At 46.3% G+C, this 19,803-nt stretch overlaps 1 protein-coding gene across 1 annotated transcript; it reads left to right on the top strand.

The window, feature by feature from the left end:
• Nucleotides 1-5,663: 5,663 nt before the first annotated feature.
• On the top strand, nt 5,664-18,650 carry AMACR (alpha-methylacyl-CoA racemase). Its single transcript, XM_081088604.1, has 5 exons — nt 5,664-6,008; nt 8,366-8,509; nt 9,666-9,826; nt 15,445-15,631; nt 17,945-18,650. The coding sequence occupies exons 1-5, from the start codon at nt 5,762-5,764 to the stop codon at nt 18,352-18,354; spliced, it is 1,149 nt and encodes a 382-aa protein (XP_080944730.1). The 5' UTR covers nt 5,664-5,761; the 3' UTR covers nt 18,355-18,650.
• Nucleotides 18,651-19,803: the final 1,153 nt, after the last annotated feature.

Genomic DNA, 19,803 nt, shown 5'->3' with positions numbered 1-19,803 from the left:
TCATGAATAAAGCACAGATCTTTTTTCGTCATTCCTGATAGCTTTTCGATCGCAAAAGTATTCACAATGCCCACACATTCTTGACTCATCCTTTTTTAAAAAAAAACAAAACAAGGATGTTACTGTAACTAAACCCTAACTTCTAATAGTTTGTATTTTTCAAAATAGAATTTTTTCATGATCCAGAGTTGGGTTGACAAGATCTGGTTTATCAGGTTGCCTCTTTTCCACTGTGTTGCTTAGATTACAATAAATCTTTGTAATGCAGTGTAGGTCCACACTGTACCCACATAATCACCTTTTCTCTAGAAATTACCCTCATGAACTTTACACACACTCACAAGTCATGTTGAAGGAGCTGTAGACTTAGTTATATATAGTCAAACTAGTGGATTCAAGATAGGAGACATACACTAAAATCTCTTAGCCTTTTTAAAATAAAAACGCTATGACTTTTTTGATTGCCACGTTTAGCCAATATTCACAGAGCAGCTGTGCCACTTGACTTCCCTAAAAATCTGTTTTCCAAGGATTAAATGAGTCACCAAACCAACATTCATGAGGATGCACCATAGACACATCTGAATATAATACCCAAAGATAGAACCTAAAATTGGTCTATTGCAAGCAAAGACATTATCACTAGAATATGTGTTTACCCTGATGTCGAATCACACTTAAAGTGCACTAGAGAAATGCTATCTGACAGATATCATACAATGAATTCCCTTATAAGTAACGGGCCCTTAATTTATTTTCTGTTACAAATTGGGTTTCCACAGAGGCTTAAACTATGGATTTGCTTTCTATTGATTACCCATCTACAGCTGGAGGTGGAGAAAATTAATTAGGGCTGCTCTGTTAGCTGACAGTGTATTTCATGCTCAGTTCAGCCTTTGACCCTTTTCTTCCCATTTGCAAATATTTTAAAACTCTTCCTGAATCCTCATGTAATGCTACTTAAAATGGAATGGATAGTAGCTAAAATGTGCTTGACTGGAAATGTTTTTGTGATTTTGTATATGTCCCCAATACCTCACCCTTTCCCATGGAATGAGGTTGAAGTTTACTATGAGCCAATGTCATAAATGCCCTGTAACAGTGCACTGGCAACAGATATTCAGATGTTGCCAGCTAAGGGAAGTCCATACCTAAAGCACATACAGTACAAGCCAAGTGCCTGTAGGAAGATACTGGACTGGCTTTCAGTCAAATCGAGGCAAGAAAAATGTAATATGCATTATGTGAATCATAAACACACCTTTGTTAAATGTACTGTTTTATAATGTTCTTAATAAAGTTGAATAGTCATACATTGTAAGTCACCATGATTTGTTAACACAAAGTTAAAATATTTTCATGCAGATGATGTGAAGGGTCGTACAATCACTTCTGTGGGCACAGATCTGGGTCCCTTGTCTACTCCAAACTCCACTTTTCAGTTAGTCCATTGTTACAACTTCAACCTTTTTAAGACATTGCTGTTTAGAGGACCCTTTAATGAAATCTGAATATCTTGAAGGGGAAAGGCTCTTCATCACAACCCAAAGTCTGTCTATGTTGATCCCAGAATTCTAGTCTTCACCTTAGTAGAGACAGACACCTCAGGTTTGGATGTGGCCCAGCAGAAAGCACTTTCAAATAAGTCCCGGGTGTGAAGAAGAGTGATTAGTAAGGAAGGTAGAAGAAAGTGAGGATAATTATCAATGTTTCCCAATTTTACCGACTTCCAGAATTTGAAAGACTGATTTTACAAATCTTCCTGAAACTGAGGCTCTGTAGAGGAGATAGTAGGCAGGTGCCATGGGGAATGTAAAGGTATCACCTAAACAACCAACTTTTAAATATATATATTTTTTATTGATTTCAGAGAGGAAGGGAGAGGGAGAGAGAGATAGAAACATCAATGATGAGGGAGAATCATTGATTGGCTGCCTCCTATACACCCCATTCTGGGGATTAAGGGAATGGAGCCATGACCTCCTGGTTCATAGGTCGATGCTCAACCACTGAGCCACGACGGCTGGGCTAAGCAACCAACTTTTAAATTCTAAAACCCAAGTGAAGGTAAAGTCCATAAATGAAGCATGTGGGTTTCTGCTCGCTGCAGAAATGCGGTCGGTTCAGTGTAGCTGCTCCACAAAGTGGTCAGGTGGGTGATTTCCAGTGTCGAAAGGGCTGCATTTGAACTTTAAACAAGTAGATTATATTGAAGGAATAGTATTGAGCAAACTGCAAACAAAAGCTGAAGTAAAAAAATATTCAAGCAAAGAATAGAATAATTTTATATAATAAAAGCCTAACATGTTAAGTGTCCAGTGGTCTGATCATCCATTCAACCAATCAAAGCATAAAATGCTAATGATATGCTAAGGCCGCTCAACCACTTGCTATGACGTACACTGACCACCAGGGGCAGACGCTCTGACTGGTAGGTTAGCTTGCTGCTGGGGTCTGGCCAATCAGGACTGAGGGAGACAGGCAGGACACGCCCTGGAGTCCTCCCTCAGTCCCTCCCCAGCTGGCCAACCTCCTGCGTCCCTCCCCAGCCCCGATTGTGCACTGTTGGGGTCCCTTGGCCTGGCCTGTGCCCCCTGCAATCTGGGACCCCTCGGGGGATGTCGGAGAGCCGGTTTCAGCCCAATCCTGCAGGCCAAGGCCAAGGGACCCCACTGGTGCATGAATTCATGCACCAGGCCTCTAATCAAATATAAACTGCAAAGGGCATGGCTGGAATTGATAAACATCTACTTTGTGCAAAGATACTGGGCTATTCCAGGAGCTACTCAGCATTTTTTCACCTCCCGTGAGTCTTTAACCTGAGAAGAGAAATATTCTGAGATGCCCTAACTGAAATGACAGCAGGCTGGAGGGTGGGAGGAAGAGGCAAGGAAGGTTCACCAGTGAACAGTCGGGGCTGAAACCAACAGCCTTCCTGAATGCAATGAAACCTTAAATGGACTTCAAGCAGCTATCTGGAAAGAACAGCTGCCCCCAGATGCCACAGCATCCTGCTTACACGCGAACTTTCTGGCCTGTTTCCCACAACCGACACAGAAGCATCAAATACTTCCTCCTTACAAACGACTCCCCTATCCCAGAACTTTCTTTGATTTACCTCTTCCCTGCCACCCCCTTACCTAGAGACAATGTTAATCCTTTCAAAGCAACTTACATCTTTCTTCCTCAAACACGTGGTATAACAGAGCCCTGGCCACCCCAGGACGATGGGCATGTTTGCCTTCTCCATCCAGCCGGCTGCTGATCTAGACTGTGTGATCAGAACCTGGCCCTTTTCTGGCTGGTAAGTAGCTCAGTAAATCCGCTCTTTCAGGAAAACTTTCTGTCTCAAAGCTTTTTGTTAAACAAACCTAATGGAGGAAGATAGGCAAAGGAGAGTAAGTGCCTGGATGACATCATGTAAAGCGTGTTTTAGGAGCCACAGACGGCAACAGGCTAGGGGTTGACAGGAGAGAGAAACAACACCCCACTCACAGCATGACACAGCCGTGGAAAAGGTAGTGTTTTATGGCCAGAGACAAGTTCACTATGTTTGGAGTGTTACTTTTAAAAATATCTTTTTGTTCTTTCCTGACTATAAAGCCTACTGCAGAAATTTTATAAAATACAGAAAAGCATTTACTATAAAAATCATCACACCAAACATAATACTAGTATTTTGAAGTATTTATGTCATTCTTTTCCTGCACATCTTTATGCTTTTTATTTTTTAGGAACACAGTAATAAAACAAATCATTTGACATTATACTTTTTATATATTTTTATATCTTGCTATGGTTTGCCCTAACATCCTGAGAGCTCTCTCAAATGCTATTAAGGAACATTGGATAGAGAGGGACAAGGAAGTGTTAAGTTAGTTAAGCAAGGAAGCCACGAGACCGAGGTGGCTCTAATCCTGTGACATCCTAGGAAGCAAACCAAAATCTAAGCCTGAACTGCCTTTAAGATTACAAAATCCAAACCTGAGAACAGCCAATCACAAACAGCCAAATACGCTTTAAGCCACAGCCCATCAATAATTTCCTTGTTTTGCTTCCACCTTTTTTTTTTTTCTATGAAAGTCTCTCCTCATTGCATGCTGGTAGAGCACGCCTAACCACTTTCAGTTTGACACTCAGGTTGGAATAGACTTCTGCTCTTCTAAATTCTTAAAGCTTTTCATATGCCTCAGGACGTCTTTTAAAGAGGCTATTCTCAGATGAAGGCAACGGGAAGGTGTCTGGGTCAAGGAGGAGGCAACAAAGAGAAAGCTACAAGAACCCCCAAATCATTCCAAAGCTGGTTAAGACGATTTCAAGCTGGCCTAAAAGATCTTGATTACCATTGTGCCAAATCTGGCCTCCACTTCAATCACCTGCCTCAGCGTATATGAGCCCATACTTCGGAAAGGACAAGAGCAGGTTGATTGTGCTGGCATCCACTCCTGGTTCTATTAAAATTCCAGAACAGTCCAATGACCAAGCCGCCTACACACAGGCCATACAGCAGTGGTTCTCAACCTTGGCTGCACATTAGAATCACCTGGGAATCTTTTTAAAATCCTGATTTCTGGGCCTCATCCTCCGGAAATTCTGTTTCTTTGTGATGGGGTGGGGCCACAACATTAGTCACAAAGAAACAGAATTTCCGGAGGATGGGGCCCAGAAATCAGGATTTTAAAAAGATTCCCAGATGATTCTAATGTGCAGCCAAGGTTGAGAACCACTGCCATGCAGAGATGAGAGAAGACCATCTGTAAACGCAGTAGGGCTATTTGCGATGACTTATTTTATTGTACTTTAAAAAGAAAAAAAAGGTTGTGCATTAAAATGAAAAACTCGGATCTGTCATTATCCATAAAAATGGCAGGTGGCAAATCCAAAATATTTTTAGACCTCTCTCATTTGGCCCTGATGAGCACCCCCTTCTGATGTTCTTCTGGTATTACACTTTATACATATTCTGTAGTGTAGTGTGAACTTTTTTTTTTTTGGAAGGCATGTAATCCACAGTTTATAACTCAAAATCGAGCGCATCTAGAAGGGACCTCAAGCCCTTTGTGGATTCAGTCATTCGTGGCTAAGAAGCACAGACAGCGAAGGAGACAATCTGCAGGCCACAGGCGGAAACAGCATCCCTTTTGTTGTTGGTGGTCCTCACCCAGGGTATTTTCCCGTTGATTTTTAGGGGGGGGGGGGGGGGAGAGACAGAGAGGAACATGGTGTGAGACACATGGATTGCTTGCCTCCTGCACACGCTGACCAGGACGGGGATTGAGCCTGCAAACTAGGTCTGCGCCCTGGATCAGAACTGAACTTAGTCCGCGGGCCGAGCTACAGCCACTGAGCAAAACCTGCTAAGGCTTTTTTTTTTTAATTATTATTAATTTACAGCATCGTTCTTAAATAGGTATTCCCTTTTTATTGCTTCAGGAACGGGCAGATATAGGGGCTCAAGTGGCCAAAGGCTGGGTCAGGAAGATGAGCGTAAAAGCGTCCTAAGAGGACAGTGACAGGCCAGAGACCTCAAGGTCAAGCCTGGGGGTCACTTCGGACGTGACTGCGGGACGAAAAGGACAGAGGCTCGGTGGACGCCACGCCCATCCCTCCCGGCGGCGGGGCCCGGGCGCGCCCACTGCGCAGACTCCGGGCCGCGCGCATGCGCAGGGGGCGGCGGCGCACTCGGGGCGGCGCGCCCGGGCCTGGATGTAGAGCCCCCAGGGCCTGTGCTCTCCACCTTCGGAGAGAAACGCGGGTTGTCATGGCGCTGCGGGGCGTCTCGGTGGTGGAGCTGGCGGGCCTGGCCCCCGGCCCGTTCTGCGGGATGGTCCTGGCGGACTTCGGGGCGCAGGTGGTGCGCGTGGACCGGCCGGGCGCCGCGGGCGACGTGAGCCGCCTGTCGCGGGGCAAGCGCTCGCTGGCCGTGGACCTGAAGCGGCGGCGCGGAGCGGCCGTGGTGCGGCGCCTGTGCGCCCGCGCGGACGTGGTGCTGGAGCCCTTCCGCCACGGTGAGCGCCGAGGGCTCCGGCCGGGCCGGGCCAAGCTGAGCTGATGGAGGCTGCGCCCTCGCGCCGTGGCCGCAGGAACCCTCCCGCCCAGCCTCCTGGACCTTCCTGGGGACCGGGTGTCCTTGGTCCCGGGCCCCTTGAGAACCTCTTCGAGACTTGAACCCGGGGGCCTGCCGGGGCCCGCGTCCCCCTACTCCCCTCCCCGACTTCCTCCCGTGTCTCTTCCCGGTCACCCATGTCTGCCGGCCTAGGTCCTGGAGGGTGGGGAGCCCTCTGGGCATCTAACGCAAGTCCTAGGCCCCTCTACCAGGACGGCGGCATAACGGGACATGGCCGTCGGCTGCATTTCGGGGAGACGAGGTGGGGTTGTACCCCCACAGCCCTCCCCTGACCTGGCTGGCCCCCCTGCTGCGGTGCAAGTGCTCCCAGGGCCAGGTCAGCTCCAGTTCATGCTCATTCTCCCCGAGCCGCCTTCTCCATCCCCATCAGTCTCCCGTTCCACCGGCAGGGGGCGCCCCGGTCTCTCACTGCGCACCCCTCTTTCAGAGCCGGGACTGCGGGAAGACAGGTGGTGTGGAGAGGCACTGCCGCCCCACAGGACCCAGCCCAGCCCCCTCCCTGCTATCATGGCATCATCTCCTTCTGCATTATTTTTTAAAAATGTATTTTATTGATTTTTTACAGAGAGGAAAGGAGAGGGATAGAGAGAGTCAGAAACATCGATGAGAGAAACATCGATCACCTGCCTCCTGCACACTCCCCACTGGGGATGTGCCCGCAACCAAGGTGCATGCCCTTGACCGGAATCGAACCTGGGACCCTTCAATCCGCAGGCCTTCGCGCTATCCACTGAGCCAAACCGGTCAGGGCTCCTTCTGCATTATTTATCCCAGTGCATGGGACCGATGTCCACCCACCCAGCTGCCTGCATCAGAAGCCTGTGCTTCACCCGGGACCCCCCATCTCCCTTTCACTGCCCCCATTTTCAGTGAGAGGAACCCGCCGTTGTCCCTCTGGGATGCGTTCTGTCCGCACCTGCTGCAGCCCCCGTGGCGCTGCTGTGACAATCTGCGGAAGGTGCTTCTTGGGTCAGCACCGCTGGGGCCGTTCCAAGTCAGCAATCAGAGTGCTCTTGCTCGAGGACAAACCCGGAGCTGTGCCTGGTGTAGAGCAGGAGGTCGGCGAATGGATGGAATGTCTGTGAGACGCCAGGCACATGGAGATGTGTTAACGCATCTCCCCCACAGCCGGCTTTGAGGATAGCGTCATTAGGGTTATATCACAATTTATAACGCCCCGTCTGAAGATGAAGGGAGTTCAGACTGCTTAAGTAATGTGGCCGGGGCCTGGCAGCTAGGAGGAAAATTGAGCCAGGAGACTTTAGGTGCCAGTTACCTGCATTTTGTGCAGTGGATGTTGTACTTGCTGATTACATAAGAGCTTGGGTGCTCGTGTCGCCAGCCTTTCTTTCCACGGGCATGCACGGAGCCTTTTTGTGAAGGCACCGATGCTAGGAGCTTTAGAGGCCCGGCCGCTGAGCTAACAGGGAAGATGGCATATGCACATGCCCAAAGACACCCCGAGGCCGCAGGTGGCAGGCACCGATGCTGGCATTGAAAAAGAAAAGGTCCTAAAAGGAATAGCAGTGCCCCAAAGGGAGTTGGGGCCCAAACAAAGGCCCAGGGTAACCGTTCGGAGAGAACAAACCACTTCTCGTCACTTGCCGAGGAGAGGATTTGAAATGCTCACTGGAGGCACTGAAGACCCTTGGCTAGGCCCGGAGGGAAATAAGGAAGGAGACAGCATTCTGGGGCAGAAGCCACACATCCCAGAAGTGCTGGCTTCACTCTGGGTTCCAGACTCCTGGTTGCTGTGTAGTTTGGAAATGCTCATGGGGTTTGATTCTGACACCGCTCTCTCTTCCTCCACCTTCATTGAGAATCATTGCCTGAGTCACCATTTTAGACTTATGTGGATATTTGCAAGTAACGCTAATAACATTTGTTGTTAAACCCACAACAAATGTTATTCGTACTACTTGCAAGCATGCTGTCTTATGTTTGCCACAGAAAAGGGAGTACACGCGTCCTCAATCCATGCGCCCTTAAAAAAAAAAGTTGCTTTTAGCCCTAACTGGTTTGGCTCAGCGGATAGAGCGTCGGCCTTCGGACTGAGGGGTCCTGGGTTCGATTCCGGTCAAGAGCATGTGCCTGGGTTGCGGGCACATCCCTAGTCGGGGGTGTGCAGGAAGCAGCTGATTGATGTTTCTCATCGATGTTTCTAACTCTCCCTTTCCCTTCCTCTCTGTAAAAAATCAATTAAAAAAATTATATATATAAAGTTGCTTTTCTCGCCAGGCGTCATGGAGAAGCTCCAGCTGGGCCCCGAGATCCTGCAGAAGGAGAACCCCAGGCTCATCTATGCCAGGCTGAGCGGGTTTGGCCAGTCAGGAAGGTTCGCCACGGCAGCAGGCCATGACATCAACTACTTGGCTCTGTCAGGTATGCTGGGAAACAGGATCGCTCTACACTTTCCATTTTGTTTCCAGACAAGTTCTAAAGTGACACTGATTAATGCAAAGGAGTCTCTAAAGGTGAGCATTTAAATCAGGAAGGACAGTGGTGGTTTCCAAAGCGCTGGCTTGTCTTGGAACAGTCACTCTCAGCCCTTTCCTCTGTCTTCACACATCTGATGGATAATATTCTCTCATTCTGACTGCGCATGTGGAGTCACTTCTCAGGCAAGGCCCTGCCAGGGAGTCAGGGACCGGGTGGTGACAGGGATGGCTGCTCTGTCATTAGAAAATGCTGATGCGGTTTGATTCTGACAGCCCTCTTCCTCCGCCTTCATGGAGAATCATTGCCTGAGTCACCGTTTTAGATTTTTGTAGATGCTGCTCAACTGTTGTTTTCAGGTCGTCATTCCCCTTTATTAGAAATTTTACCCGTGAGAGCATGTCTTAGAATGGCCTGATTCTAGAACAGCCATGGGCAAACTACGGCCCGTTTGAAATGAATAAAACTAAAAACAAAAAGACCGTACCCTTTTATGTAATGATGTTTACTTTGAATTTATATTAGTTCACACAAACACTCCATCCATGCTTTTGTTCCGGCCCTCCGGTCCAGTTTCAGAACCCATTGTGGCCCTCGAGTCAAAAAGTTTGCCCACCCCTGTTCTAGAATGTTAGGATTGTGGGTTGTTGAGTAAATTGTCTCAGAATCTGTGAGTGCACATTTAAAGGTTGAGGAGAGAGTGAGTACAGAATTGGTTTTTCAAGTCTAATTAAGCCCTTTCTTTTTCTAATAAGAATGGAAGTGCGTTATACTTTTGTGAAATCATAAACTAAATTGATAACAATCTTTTTTTTTCTTCTGGAATCATTTTTCTCATTTTGCTCAATAAGTAAAAACTTACAAATAAAATTTTGAAAATGTTCGGTGGAATAAAGTTTTGGAGAAGAAAAAAAACACAAAAGGAGGAACCAGTTGGAGGGAAAGCCTGTTAACTAGTAGGCTGAATATGTTTAGAATTGGAAAAGCATCATGTCCTGGTTTCCACTGACGTCAGCGACTGGAGAGACCGTTACTCCTCCTTTATGTATTTATTTAAAAGGGACATTAACTTTATGGTTAATGCTCTCCGATTTTTTTGTAGGTGTCCTGTCCAGACTTGGCAGCAGCGGTGAGAACCCCTCTGCTCCCCTGAACCTGCTGGCTGACTTTGCTGGTGGCGGCCTCATGTGCGCCCTGGGCATCGTGATGGCTCTCTTTGAACGCACGCGCTCCGGCAGAGGCCAGGTCCTCGACGCCAGCATGGTGAGTGTTCACTGGGGAAATGACAGCCCTGCCAGTTCCCCTAAGTGTGAAATATGGCTGCCTCGCACGTTTTTCTGAACAAGACAAGAGATCAATGAGATCTGAAGATTGAATCCAAGTTACCAAGGACATCTTTAAAAAAAAAAAAATAGCCTCCTATCCTTTACATGAGTCAGAACGTTGTATCTTGGTCATGTGTCTATGGAGTCCAAGTCCATTTTATACAGTTTTCACGACTCACCTGATTCTTGTGTTTTATTAATTTTCCCCGAGCTGTTTCTTGGGATTAGAATATAGTTTTTAAGAAACCCTCATTCAAAACGGGGCTCAGGAAGTCTTCCCTAGCAGAGAAGATTCTTAAGGATGCAAAGGTCAAACGGAGCAGACTGGGCCTTCTTGCGGCACTTTGTAGGGGAGACATTGGCATCATACTGCTTCGGTTTTATGCCGTCTTACCTTGGTCATGTGCCTTGTGCGGCGGTAAGCGAGGCACTGTCTCGTGTGATTCCTTCTACTGCAGTTGCATTTGGAACACGTTGTTATTTTAAAGAGCGGAAAACAGAAGCATGGAAATGTGCCCCAGGTCTCACAGCTGGTTGGTAAGAGCCCAATCAGTGCCACCACATTTGCATCTGGACCAATCTTTAGAGGGAGGATGGGGGATGGACTTGGGGGAGATAAGGCTGGAGGCAGAGAGGTGGTTGCTGGGTTATTGCCAAGAGATGAGAGCAGGTACTAAGTAGCTAGTGGTAGAATGGGTCTGGATTGAAGGGGTATCTGAGATGTGAAATAGCTGGGATTTGGCAGTGCATTGGCAGTGAGGGGAGCGGGAGGAATCGAGGATGGCCCCTTATTTCTGGCATGGGTGACCTGGTGCATGGTGTCACTGGCACCCCGGGGGAGGATTACTGAAGGAAGAGGCAGTGTGGCTCAGTGGTCAGGAGCGCTGAATCTGATGGCTGCCTCCCTCCATCCTGGTGCTGCCATTTCCTAGCTCTGTGATCTTGGGAGAGGGACTTAAGCTCCCGGTGCCTCAGCTCTCTGTAACAATGGCATCTACCACAGAGCAGGTAGAGAATTGAGTGAGTAGCATGTGCAGTGAGTGGACAGCGGCTGGCACTCTGTAAGGATTTTTTGTTGTTATTAAAAAGGAAGGGAATTTGTTTTTGGTGACTTCGGGTTTGCAGTGCCTTGAGATATCCAGATGGCGTATTGAAGTCAGAGACTAGAAACAGGTTTCAGTCATTCGGGAGCACGCGGGGCTGATCTGCTCGGGAGGGGGCAGAGCAGCAGCCAGGGCTAAGTGGGAGGACGGGAGGGAGTGTTGTCATGGAAACAAAGGAAAGAGAAACCTCCAAGAAAAAGGAATGGTCAGGGGCCATATTTGGTGGTAATCGCACGCGTTAGAAGAATCTCATAAATTGCATTTGTCATCGGGTACCTTGTGAAAGCTGTTTCCTCCCAGGACCCCTCATCTCTGGAGCCTTTGCCGCACTTTCTTCTCCTCTCAGGCTCATCACCGGCAGCGCAGCTCTGTAACGGCCTCTGTGCCTTGCGATGCTGCCCTCAGGTGCAGCTCTCATGCCGTTGTGCCCATTGTCCTGTCTCAGCTCCTCGCCCAGTCCAGCGGGCACTAGGAGCAGCAGCCGTGCCAGGCTCACTTTCATGAGGCAAGCGGGAGGCTGGGCGCTTGCTGGGTGTCTGCCCTCCGCAGATGCCCACGGCCCCGGAGTGGGCGTGCTCATCTCATCTGGCACTGGAAGAGCTTCAGGCTCGGAGAGGATGCCTGGGAAGAAGCAAAGGGTCAGAAGCAGCGGGCAGCCTGACACAGAAGCCCCTGCTTTCAGGTGTTGCCCTCTGCTGCCCTCTACTGGTCCGTGTGGCCCAAAAGGCCTGAACTAAGGGTAAACATGGGCCTTGGAAGTTTGTTTTTTTTAATATATTCTATTGATTTTTTTTACAGAGAGGGAGGGAGAGGGATAGAGAGTTAGAAACATCGATGAGAGAGAGACATCGATCAGCTGCCTCCTGCACACCCCCCACTGGGGACACACCCGCAGCCAAGGTACATGCCCTTGACTGGAATTGAACCTGGGACCCTTCAGTCTATAGGCCGACGCTCCATCCACTCAGCCAAACCGGTCAGGGCAAGGGCCTTGGGAGTTTTAAGGAGAATTTTAGGCTAAGTACTTATTTCATAATAATTTAAATAATTTATTAATGACATTTAATTGCTTATTTAATAGTACGTAAATGTGTGTATATATATATGTGTATGTATGTATGTATATATATATGTGTGTGTATATATATATATATATATATATATATATATATATATAATTGTGTGTATCATTGTACGTGTGATATCTAAGATATGTGTAATACAGATTCAAAAAATTGCACTGCCATAGGCTCCTTATACAAACTCCACTATTTGGTGATGTCAAATATCAGAGCCATAAATTCAGGTGTACGTGAGGCGTCAGGTTAAAAAGGAAAACAGATGCATCCTAGTGATAATTGGCATTTGTTTCACAGCTAGTAACTGTGAGAAATTCCATGCTAACAGCTGGAATTGGCCCTTCTGTGGGTAGCTCAGCTCTCAGCTGGAATTGGCCCCTCTCTTGCTACCCTCAGCTCACAGCTGGAATTGGTCCCTCTATTGGTACCCTCAGCTCACAGCTGGAATTGCCCCCCTGTTTGTACCCTCAGCTCACATCTGGAATTGGCCCCCCTGTTGGTACCCTGAGCTCTCAGCTGGAATTGGCCCCCTCCCCTGTTTGTACCCTCAGCTCACAGCTGGAATTGGCCCCCTATTGGTACCCTCAGCTCTCAGCTGGAATTGGTCCCTCTGTTGGTACCCTGAGCTCTCAGCTGGAATTGGCCCCGCTATTGGCAACCTGAGAGGAGGACTCTTTGATGGCTTTCTTCTGGGCAGCCGGAAGCATCAGGGTTGTAAAAGCCACAAGGCTAGGGAAGTATCTTCTCTAAATAGTGCCGTGCATGAAGCCCATGGTAGCCATAACTGAGCACGTGGACCCATTTCTTCTACCCCAGGACTCGGTGGGAAGTGGCATTCCTGAACTAGTTTGCCTGGACTCGGAAAACCCATGTATGTGCCACCCACATTATTGTTAGCAGGCAAACCTGGGAGATATTGCGGGCTTAGTTCCAGACCACTGCAATAAAGTGAATATTAAAATTGAGTCACACGAATTTTTGGTTTCCCAGTTCATATAAAAGATGTTTACACAATACTGTAATCTATTAAGTGTGCAATAGCATTATGTCTAAAAAACAATGTATATACCTTAACTTTTTAAAAAATATATTTTTATTGATTTCAGAGAGGAAGGTAGAGGGAGAGAGAGAAACATCAATGATGAGAGAGAATCAGTGATTGGCTGCCTCCAGCATGCCCCCCACTGAGGATCGAGCCCACAACCCAGGCATGTGCCCTTGACTGGAATTGAACCCGGGACCCTCCAGTCTGCAGGCTGATGCTCTATCCACTGAGCCAAACCAGCTAGGGCCATGCCTTAACTTTTTAATTAAAAAATACTGTATTTGCTAAAAATGCTAACCATCATCTAAGTTTGTTGGGAAAATGGTAACAGTAGCTTTCCCTGATTCTAGGTTGCCACAAATTTTCAGTTTATAAAAACTGCAATACCTAGAACATACAATGGAGTCAAGACAGTCTCTTTAATAAATGGTGCTGGGAAAATTGGACAGATACATGGAAAAAAATGAAACTAGACCACCAACTTACACCATACACAAAAATAAACCCCAAATGGATAAAGGACTTAAACGTAAGATGGGAAACCATAAAAATACTAGCGGAACCCATAGACAGCAAAATCTCAGACATATGCTGAAGCAATTTCTTCACTGATACAGCTACTAAGGCAATGGAAACTAAGGAGAAAATAAACAAATGGGACTACATCAAAATAAAAAGCTTCTGCACAGCAAAAGAAACCATCAACAAAACAACGAGAAAACCCACTGTGTGGGAAAACATATTTGCCAATGTCATATCTGATAAGGGCCTAATCTCCAAAATTTATAGGGAACTCATACAACTTAACAAAAGGAAGATAAACAATCCAATCAAAAAATGGGCAAAGGACCTAAATAGACACCTTTCAAAAGAGGACATTCAGAAAGCCAAGAGACATATGAAAACATGCTCAAAGTCACTAATCATACGAGAGATGCAAATCAAAACGACAATGCGGACCCATCTCACACCTGTCTGAATGGCTATCATCAACAGATCAACAAACGACAAGTGCTGGCGAGGATGCAGATAAAAAGGAACCCTCGTGCACTGCTGGTGGGAATGCAGACTGGTACAGCCACTGTGGAGAACAGTATGGAGTTTCCTCAAAAAACTACAAATGGAACTCCCATTTGACCCAGTGATCCCACTTCTAGGAATATATCCCAAGAAACTAGAAACACCAATCAGAAAGGATATATGCACCCCTATGTTCATAGCAGCTCAATTCACCATAGCTAAGATTTGGAAACAGCCTAAGTGCCCATCAGCAGATGAGTGGATTAAAAAACAGTGGTACATCTACATAATGGAATACTATGCTACGATAAAAAAGAAGGAATTCTTACCATTTGCAACAGCGTGGATGGAACAGGAGAACTTTATACTAAGCAAAATAAGCAAGTCAGAGAAAGATAAATATCACATGATCTCACTCATTTGTGGAATATAATGAACAACATAAACTGATGAACAAAAACAGATCCAGAGACAGAGAAACATGGATCAGACCATCAAACCTCAGAGGGAAGGTAGGGGTGGGCGGGGGTAAGGGGGAGAGATGAACCAAAGGACTTGTATGCATGCATATGAGCCTAACCAATGGACACAGACACCGGGGGGGGGGAGGGGGCATGAGTCGGGGGCTGGGGGGCCTTGGGGGTATAAGGACACATATGTAATACCTTAATCAATAAAGAAATGAAAATCAAATAAATAAAAACTACAATACCTGCGGGGTGCAATACAGTGAGGTGTGCCTGTACTTTGAGACTTTCTAGTGATCATTAAAGGTGAGATAGTAAAAACATAAGTACAGTTCTCTTGGGCTTGGAGTCAAACTAGAATAAGCTAAGTTTTACTTAATGTGATTTATCTTTAGAATGTGATATGTGTTATATATCTGTGTGTATGTGTTTATAGATATTGAGATCAGAAAATGGACTTTAAAAAGTCTTTGTGCTTTCTTTTAGCTTTCTATCCTGATGGTTTTAACATATACCAAAAAGTAGAGAGAATATTCTGTAAATGAACTTCTATGTACCCTCACCCAACTTCAAAAATTATCCGTATTCTGCCAGGCTTATTTGAAAGGGAGAACAAGGTAATAACCTTCTAGTTTTCTGAACAGTATTTTCTGAACTGAATAGTGTAGAAACCCACTGTACCGTAACTTAGATACCAAGGAAGTTGTATAATTAGATATAACCTTGTTAGACCCTTAAGATAAACATTCTTTGCACAACAATTAAAGAACAACCTAAGTAGAAAGTAGCCGTGCTTTACAGTTTATTTACCTGGATTGGTCTTGTGTTCTGTTTCTTTAAAGGTGGAAGGCACGGCATATCTAAGTTCTTTTCTGTGGAAAACTAAAAACCTCGGGCTGTGGGAACAGCCTCGAGGGGAGAACCTGCTAGATGGTGGGGCCCCTTTCTACACAACGTACAGGACGGCCGATGGGGAGTTCATGGCTGTTGGCGCGTTGGAACCCCAGTTCTACCAGCTGCTGGTCAAGGGTGGGTAACTGTCCTGTGCCTCCCGCCCCTTATGGCTGCACTTCAGCCACTCTCTCAGGGCCTTCTGAAGTTCATGATGTCTTTTTACTACATACTCACTTTATGATTAACCTAATCACAGCCATCACTCTACTGTGGGGTATTTCCCCCATCTTTTAAATTGACAGGTAATTTTACAATTTTGTAAAATAGCTCAGATTTAAAAAAATAATGCCCTCTGTTGTGGGAGTTCGGTGTGTTTCTTACATTTTGTGCTCTGTAGTGTTAGATATTTATCTTGCCCTTGTGTGCTGTTATCTAATCTTATCTAGAAATGACCTGCTAGCCATCCTGTCCCTGGATAGATGTCCCTCATGACACCTCAGTGGAGGGTCACCAGAGCACGGAGAGACTGGTGACTGAGATGTGTTGGAATACGTTGCTAGCACTTGATGCTTCTGCAGCTTAACTGTCGTGCAGATTCTTGTCTTGTTGGCATGCTACCACAAGTTAGCAGGAAAATTTGTGATCTCTTCTTTCCTGGTTAAATAATTGAACTGAAGGTTTTTTTTTTGTTCCTGTGCAATGTTTGAATTTAAAGTTTACAGGTAATTTAGGATCTAAGAAGCTTTAGAATATACTCTGAAGTGACGTGACAAACTGGTCACAGTGCATTTCTCCCAACTTTAGAGTCTCACTGTTATGTGTAGCAGCTTTTCAGATGCAATGTCTACTCAAAGTTACTTGTATATAGCTGCAATGACTGTTTTTGCCAGCATTAGAGAGCAATTTATGATCAACTACATTAACTTCACCAACTTAAATATAGTTGAAAAAAACTGTAGAACCGTTTTTAAGCATTACAGAATTTATAAAGTAAGAAATAAAAAAATTCTTTCTTGTCTTTCCACTTGGGGTTAGTTTGGGATGTGGCCTTCTAGTCCTTTTTTTGTGTACATACAAACAAAACTATTTTCTTTTCAATTTATAATGTACATATAATATATGCAATTATATAAAATTATAATTAATAGCCATGTCCTTTTATTCAACAACTAGAGGCCCAATGCACAAAATTCATGCAAGAGTAGGCCTTCCTTTCCCCAGGGGCCGGCACTGGCTTCCCTCTGGCACCTGGGACCTGAGCTGCCCTCTCAGCCCTGGCTTTGTCCGGAAGGTCGTCCGGAAGGACATCTGGTCTAATTAGCATATTACACTTTCATTATAGACATAACAAAGGCATCATTTCTTGTCAATATGAAAGTTCTTCATCCTGCATTTTCAGAGCAGCTTACAGTTAGTTGTTCTTCAACATGGAGAAGGAAAGGGTTATGAAAATTAGAATTATTTGATTAACGTGGCTAAATTTACACAAAATATGCAGAAGAAGAAGGGGCTTTTATTATTATTTCACCCTTAAACTTCCACACTAAAAAACCCTATTTTGTGAGGGCATAAATGACATTTACACCAAACCCTGGTCAAGTGGCGCTTTTGGGTATAATTTAATGAGCACTGGAGTCCTGCGGGGTAGGAGCTTGTCAGTGAAGGAAGCGTGAGCCAGAGGAGCCATCCTTCCTGTGCCTCCCCAGCAGGCGCCTTCATCCTTTCTGCCTGCGCGGGTGGGCCCTCCACGGCCCTTTATGCTCAAGAGCAAAGTCTGCGTGCCCCACCGGTGACCGGCCGGCGGTAACCCCTGTCCTATTTGCTGAAGGAACAGCGCAGTGAGCCTTGGATACTTTACAACTTTTTGGTTCCTTGTTCACAGTGTTTTTCAGGGGATAATGAATCAACTCTCACTGTCCTCCCAGAACTCTTTCATTTGATTACATACAGAGAAATGAATACTATTCATAAAATTGCGATCTTGAATTTGATCATTTATTGTCAGGCCTCTTCCTGGAAAACAGGTGGACAGGTGTAAATTGTCTAAATTTTATCTTCTGTAGGGTTGGGAGCATCATGTACATTACGAGGTTACCGTGGTTCAATCTGACAGATAATAACATCATGAGGAAATTTCTTCTTGAAATTATTGTTGAACGTGACCCCCCCCCCCCCCCCGCCTTACCTCCCTAGGCTACTTTTGATGGAGTGTAAATAGTAAATCCCTGGCGCGGAAAGTCTGTTCTGATTCCTGCCGCTCCTACTGCTTCTGTCCTCTCCAGCCTTGGGCTCCAGCTGCGGGCGGAGTTTGAATTTCCTCTCTTGGCCCATTTGAGAAACCTTTATAGAACATCCTGTTTGGGCATGTAAGCTTAAAGCTCTTTTTTGTTTTTTATAATCGTCCCACCCAAAGCATCATAATTTATGAAATTGTGTTTTTCCTCTCAGGTCTCGGGCTAAAATCCGACGAACTTCCCAATCAGATGAGCATGGCTGACTGGCCAGAGATGAAGAAGAAATTTGCAGCCGCATTTGCCACCAAGACAAAGGCGGAGTGGTGCCGGGTCTTTGATGGCACAGACGCGTGCGTGACTCCGGTTCTGACTTTCGAAGAGGTTGCCCATCATGCTCACAACAAGGAGCGGGGCTCGTTCATCACGGATGGGGAGCAGGGCGTGAGTCCCCGCCCCGCGCCTCTGCTGTCACACACCCCAGCCACCCCTTGTTTGGACAGGGATCCACTGATAGGAGAACACACTGAAGAGATACTTAAAGAGTTTGGGTTCAGCCAGGAAGAGATCGATCAGCTTTACTCAGATAAAGTTATTGAAGGTCATAAGCTGAGAGCTAGCCTCTAAAGTCCCTCAGCGCAAGTGAGTCTGAATACTGGTATATAGAATGATACCTACAGATGTGTGCGTGGGAACATGAGCGGACAGGCCCGCAGCGTTCCAGCTGTTCTGATTCAGAAACAGTAATGATCCGTCCTGAAAATGACTACCACCAAGTGGCTTTTGATTTAGGAATGTTTTTAATTTACCTATACTAATTATGGCACTTTCTACCTTGACAGATTATATTTGTTGATATTAAAACACTTAAATATTTATAATATACTTTAGAATTTTTTATTAAATAAAGCTTTTCTGCCCTAAATTTTACTTGTGAACTTTTAAGTCTGAAAAACTTTCAAGAAAGTCCTATGAAGTAGCACTTAAATAGCTTATTGTGACTCACTGAAATGTTTTTGGTTCTGTTTACCAAAACGAACGTCTTTAGGTAGAAAAGTCTGATCCTTCTAATCTGATAAGGAAGCTATTCAGCCAGCCTTGAAACATCCTTCGGCTCGCCCACCCCTGCCTCTAGACCACCCTCCCGAGAGCCTGCTTCCCCGCGTGGTCGCGTCAGCGTCAGCCACCCGTGGCCTGACTCAGTCACCGGCACTGCCATCCACCTGCCGGGCCTCGCAGACTTCTTCCTTTCACCCGTTTCTGGCTCCCAGTCCCATCGCGTCTCCCTCTGCCCCTGTAGGTCCTGGCTAACCCCTCACTTCCCTTAGGCCACTGCCCAGATGCCACTTTACAGGAGTCCTTTCCTGACCCCTGTCTGAAGTCACAGTCACGTTATCCCTCACTGCCCGCCCCCCCCCCACCCCGCCCCAGTTTGACTTTTCTTCACAGCACACATCACTGCTAATCCCAGCCCTCACTCCCTCTGAAGCACTGCATGCTAGACGGGAAGCTCTATACGGGATCTGTAGGGTTTATTCATGCTAAACCCCCTGCTCCTAGGACGGTGCCCAGCCCATGGTGGACACAGGGAATATGTATTAAAGGAATGCAAGTCAGTAGCGATGTGCAGCCAGTCCCACCTCCACAGCCCTGGTGCCCGGCGCCCTGCCCACTGCTTACTCAGTCCCGCCCTGTCACTGCTCCCCTGGACTGGGGCACAGCTTCCTATTCACTTCGACTTCCAGTGTCATTGCCTTCGTTTATTTCCATCGTGGTTTTGACGCCAGGCTGGTCTTCTCAGGCCTGGAAAAGTAGTCTTCAGTGATCCTTTTTTCTTATGGGATAAAATACGAACTCATTCATATAGCACATCAACCCTTTATTTGTCATAAGACTTCTACCTAGTTGTCCGGTCCCATCCATGCCCCTCCCCTCCCCAGCACTTTATCTTGGACTGCCCAGCGTTTCTGAATGTGCTTCATTCCTTTCCATCGCTGCACCATTTTCTAGGACTCAACAATGCTCCTGCTCCCTTTTGCTCCAGCACGATGGCCTAGCAAACTCAGACTTGGCTCA

The sequence above is a fragment of the Myotis nattereri genome (assembly GCF_964212035.1).
Source record: "Myotis nattereri genome assembly, chromosome: 4".
Lineage (NCBI taxonomy): Eukaryota > Metazoa > Chordata > Mammalia > Chiroptera > Vespertilionidae > Myotis > Myotis nattereri.
This window is presented reverse-complemented; position numbering and strand designations above follow the sequence as displayed.

What these genes read in the sequence shown, in the direction of transcription:
- AMACR (XM_081088604.1), top strand. Translation starts at nt 5,762, where the DNA reads ATGGCGCTGCGGGGCGTCTCGGTGGTGGAGCTGGCGGGCCTGGCCCCC. An exon ending in AGGTCCTCGACGCCAGCATG is followed by an intron (nt 9,827 to 15,444) that starts GTGAGTGTTCAC and finishes GTTTCTTTAAAG; the next exon opens with GTGGAAGGCACGGCATATCT. An exon ending in CTACCAGCTGCTGGTCAAGG is followed by an intron (nt 15,632 to 17,944) that starts GTGGGTAACTGT and finishes TTTTCCTCTCAG; the next exon opens with GTCTCGGGCTAAAATCCGAC.